The following is a 5186-nucleotide window of genomic DNA, read 5'->3' as shown; positions in this document are numbered from 1 at the left end:
AATTGTGGTGTTCAAGACATAATTATACTTTATTTACTTACCTGGTGAAACATTCGACCTACAACGAGCTATGTTGAAGGAAGTAAGTGACAAATTTGACTTACAAAACAAAATTGTTGTTTTGTGTGCAGATAACACGAACACCATTTTTTTGTGATAGCAAAAGACTTGCAAAATATAATGTATGGCATTACTTGAAACAGAACTGAAGAAGCAGATTATCGGTATTGGTTGTGGGGCACACGGTATACAATATTGTCTCCAGTGTGCTGTCGACTGTTTACTAATATATAGACAGTCAGAGTTGAAGAACTGAAAACATTTTATGACTTTACAGGAAACAATTACACTAAATTGTTAGAGCATGAAAATACAAGATTTTTATCCTTGGATCCATCAATTGAGAGAATTTTAAACATATTTGATGGGCTTCGTTCTTATTTTCTCTCTCAAGAAAATAAGCACGCCCTGTTATGTTGCAAAAGTTTTTTGAAGATCCCTGTTTTGAAACTGTTGCCATTTGCAAGCGATCGAGTTTCTACGTTCTAAACATACATTAGTTTATTTTAAAAATATAATATTTCAGCTACAAAAGTAGCCATGAACATTGAAAATCTTGTAAACAATTTAGAGTTCAGAACCCCGTCCCGTTTTTGCCATCCCAATGTCCCGTTTTGGTCTTACGAAAATATGGTCAACCTATTCCTACTTCATTTGAAAGGTGTAAGCTCATACATTTTAGGATGAAAGATTACAAGCTGTGTTTTGCATTGGTGGGACTGGAGTGGACTGGAGGAGAGTGATAGATGAAGCTGACGATTGAAGTTGACGGGACATGTTGAAGAGAAATAATAAAAAGCTCAGAAGATCCCTTGTATATTGAAGGATACCATGACAAGGAGAGATTAGGAGGTCGGTTTTTATTATTATTATTATTATTAATATTATTATTATCATTTTATTTTATTTTATTTTATTTGCGATGAGTAACTGGTACATTGAATTCAGAGAAGAATGGAAGGATGAAAGATTATAAGCTGTGTTTTGCATTGGTGGGACTGGAGTGGACTGGAGGAGAGTGATAGATGAAGCAGGTCACTGAAGTTCACGGGACGTGTTGAAGAGAAATAATAAAAAGCTCAGAAGATCCCTTGTATATTGAAGGATACGATGACAAGGAGAGATTAGGAGGTCGGTTTTATTATTATTATTATTATTATTATTATTATTATTATTATCATTTTATTTTATTTTATTTTATTTGCGATGAGTAACTGGTACATTGAATTCAGAGAAGAATGGTCACTATGCTGGCAGGAACGTGAAATGCTTTTCACTAGAATAAATCGAATGTTGGCTAGAAAATTTGGTTTATAGGCAAAAAATAGAAGCATATGATAAAAGCAAAACTTACTGAAAGAGTTGTGGGGACTGTCTGGGGAAACCAAAAAAAAAAAACGCTACTGAGCACTTCTACTGGGTGAGGGCTGAAAGATATCACAGATACACATACTAGACACGGAATTATAAATATTTATGTAGATCAGTGGGTCTTAACCATTTTAGTGATCGGTACCCCCCCTTGAATCTAAAAATAAGTTCTCGCACCCCCTTGAAGAATGTGTTTCTATTTCTTTAATTAGGAAATTACATCTATTGCAAGATAATTTATTTATTGAAAAATAAACACATATATTTACATATACATACAAAACAGTATCTCAATTTTTAATGGCTATGTCGTTGTTGTTTATTCATAATAATACTTCTGAAGCGAGGCTCCTTTTTTGAAAGAGCCACGCGTAAGTCATCACTTGCATTTAAGCGATTTCTGGCTTTTGTTTTTATGTGCAAAAGTGGTGAAAATCTCATTTCACACAGGTTGGTGGTGGCAAATGGTAAAAGTGACTGCAAAGCTGCTTTTGCTAGCTGTGGATAAGGTTCTAATTGTGTACACCAGAATTGTTCTAAGTCCAGTTTTTTCAAATTCCATTTGAATACGTGCATTGGCTCGTATTTCAATAAGATCGTATTTTATTAAATAGCTGTCGTCCATCGAATCTGGGTCAAATAGAAATGGATCCAGTATCCATCTCTGAACTTTGCTAATATGTCCCGTGGTAAAGTATCCATGAAATGATTCACTCAATTGTTGGAGGTGTATTGCAATTTTCCAAAACGATTGAATCAAGCAAAGAAAAGTTTGCAAAATTCCCATTTTCAACTCGACGTTTCCAAATTTTTAGTTTTTCAATAAATGAAGATAATTTTTCACTAGCTGTTATTATGTTCTTACCAAATCCATTCAGGTGGCTAAATATATCTGCTAAGTAGGCTAGTCGAAGTATTGCTTCTCTTTTTTCAAAAGCTTTAACTAAATCACAATTTTGGTAAGAAACTGTATAATTTCCTCGCGCAATTCAGTAACCTTGCTTAGCATGCGGTCCTTGGAGAACCACCGTACTTCAGTGTGATAAAGAAGCACAGTATGAGCAGCACCGATTTCTTCGCACAAAACACGAAAGATACGATGATTAAGCGCTCGTCCTCGGATATACTTTACTACGTTTACTGCAGTAGTTAAGTGTTGTTTTAAATTATCTGGCAAAGCTTCCGATGCAAGTGCATGACGGTGCAACATGCAATGCGTTATTGTAACTTGCGGTATTTCTGTCTTGATGTATGAAAAAAATCCAGAATTTTTGCCCAACATTGCAGGGACACCATCGGTGCAAATTGAGCCTATCACATTCATGGGTATTTGATGTTTCAAAAAAAGATTTTTAATATGATGGAAAACATCAATTCCTTTTGTCGTCAATTCCAGTGGCTCACAAAATAAAAATTCTTCCAACATTTCTTTTTCTTTAATGTATCGCACAAATACCAACAATTGACTGCAATTATCAACATCATTTGACTCGTCCAGTTGAATACTCAATTTTAGAGGACTGGCTTTGATATCTTCTACTACTTGCAGTAAAATATCAACACTGAGATCTTGAATGCGCGATCGAAACATATCGTTCGATAAAGGAATCTGCTGAATTTTCCTTTGTGCTTCAGAACCCAATGCAATTTTTGCAATTTCACGTGCACATGGTTTTACCAATTCCTCAGCTATTGTATGACCTTTTCTTTTCTTAGCACACAGATATGCCACTTGATAGGAAGATTCTAATAAGGGCTTTTGAACTGCCGCGACGTCAAATTTTGTGATAGTACCGCTGGTATCAAATCGTGCCTTCTTATACTTCAAGTTGTTAAGAGTATGTCCTGCAGCTTCACCACAATGCTGATTGTTTAAGATTGGAGTTTGAAAATATTTTGCTACATAAAATGCATTGTGGTCGTTGCGTACCATCTTTTTCTGTTATACAAGTGAATCCATAAGCAATAATCGTCTTTCCATTGGCTTTTTACGCCATAACGAGGGTTACTACAATCAATAAAATAATTATTATAATTTTTCAAAATTTGCAGAAAACCTTTATGTAATCAATTGATCGTATCCGGTATGGGTTTTATGTCACTAATTAATATTGATAAATTTAAGAAAATTTAGTATTCGTTTCTGCGTCAAACCACCTCGTTAACGTTTATACTCAGAGTATGCGAACATGTGCGCGTATCAACCGGTTTCTTATTGTACTGCATGTGCTGGTAAGTGCGATGCGCTTCGGCAAAGGTAGAGAGGGTAGGAGTGGGGTCCCAAAAGTCCACGTAGCGTTCGCTAGTTTTCCATCGAAAATTTAGAAACTTCTCTCGCATCCCTGGAAATGCTTTCTCGCACCCCCAGGTTAAGGTGCACACATCCCAGGTTAAGAACTACTGATGTAGATATACGTAAACGTCAGTTGTGCATCGATTATGCAAAAAAACTTGGTCACGTGCTTCACCACATATTCTAGGTAGCTATTTAAGAATACTGCTTACAGTAATCATCAATAATGTTAATCACAGTGGGAAATAACAAGAACTTGCGGAGTTCGATAAGGGCTTATTAGTAGGATGACGATACCTACCGTTTTGAACGGGACAGTACCGTTTATTTCATATTTCCCGGCCGTCCCGTCGTTTTAATAAAAATGTCAATTTTGTCCCGTTTTTAATAAAAACTATAAATATTGGTCAATCATAAATTATTATTCATCACTATAATCGTATATCAATATCAAAGATATCAGTAATTTGTATAACTATGGAGTCGCATTGTTCGATACTAAATATCGATATCTGCAGTGATTTATTCAGGAAAAAAAAATACATGTTTGGCAACATTTGCATGTCTCAGACGCGGCGTCTGTTCTGCTGTAGCGTTAGGATTTCTTCTGCCTGTATGATAACCGGTGGCCTTGTTGTTCAGTGCCGGTAGTTTAAATTTCATATTTTATTTAAAGTTTTAATCTTTTTTTTAAAGCTTTAAGTCTATCCTTGCAATGTCAAAGAGGCGAAACTGCAGTTTTAATGGCGATCTCCAGAAAGAATTCAAATTTATTAAACTGGACAAGCTGTGTAGTGGTATGTAATGTCCATTTTCCCGTTGCTCATGGAGGTAGAAGTGACATCAAACAACATCTACGTAGCAAGAAACATAAGGATGCTATAAAGACTCTGGCTTCAGTCAAATACACCGGCTCGTTTATGGTGAGTCGTGATGGTGACAGTGAAAGCGATAAAATTGCAATTGACGGTCTTGTTGCTTATCATACTATGCATCACGGCCAAAGTTTTCGCGCAAATGATTGCTTGTTGACATTGATAAATAAAATTTATGAACCAAAATTTTCTTCCGTGCGTACCAAATCAGAAGCAATAATTACCAACGTTTAATCACCATACATATTGGGTGAAGCAATAGAGGATCTGGTAAAACATCCGACCTACAGTGTTGAAGGAAGTAACTGACAAATTTGCCTTACAAAATAAAATTGTTGTTTTTGTGCCAGATAACATTAACACCAATTTTGGTGGTTGCAAAAAACTTGAAAATATAATGTGTGGCAAAAACTTTCGACCAAACTGAAGAGACAGATTATCGAATTGGTTTTGGGGCACACATTATACACAATTGTCTCCAGTGTGCTGTTGACTGTTTACTGATATACACACAGAGTCAAAGCTGAAGAACTGAAAAACGTTTGTGACTTTATAGGAAACAATTACACTAAATTGTTAGTACATGG

General features: G+C 35.6%; 1 protein-coding gene across 1 annotated transcript; it reads right to left on the bottom strand.

The window, feature by feature from the left end:
- Window positions 1–2374: 2374 nt before the first annotated feature.
- On the bottom strand, window positions 2375–3364 carry LOC150107178 (protein ZBED8-like). Its single transcript, XM_090391655.1, has one exon. The coding sequence runs from the start codon at window positions 3362–3364 to the stop codon at window positions 2375–2377; it is 990 nt and encodes a 329-aa protein (XP_090247781.1).
- Between the last annotated feature and the right edge of the window lie 1822 nt (window positions 3365–5186).

The sequence above is a fragment of the Typopeltis vanoorti genome, chromosome 4, assembly GCF_054136105.1.
Source record: "Typopeltis vanoorti isolate ZY-2024b chromosome 4, IOZ_Tvanoo_1.0, whole genome shotgun sequence".
Classification (NCBI taxonomy): domain Eukaryota; kingdom Metazoa; phylum Arthropoda; class Arachnida; order Uropygi; family Thelyphonidae; genus Typopeltis; species Typopeltis vanoorti.
The sequence above is the reverse complement of the archived record's forward strand: the minus strand, read 5'-3'. Positions and strand labels throughout refer to the sequence as shown.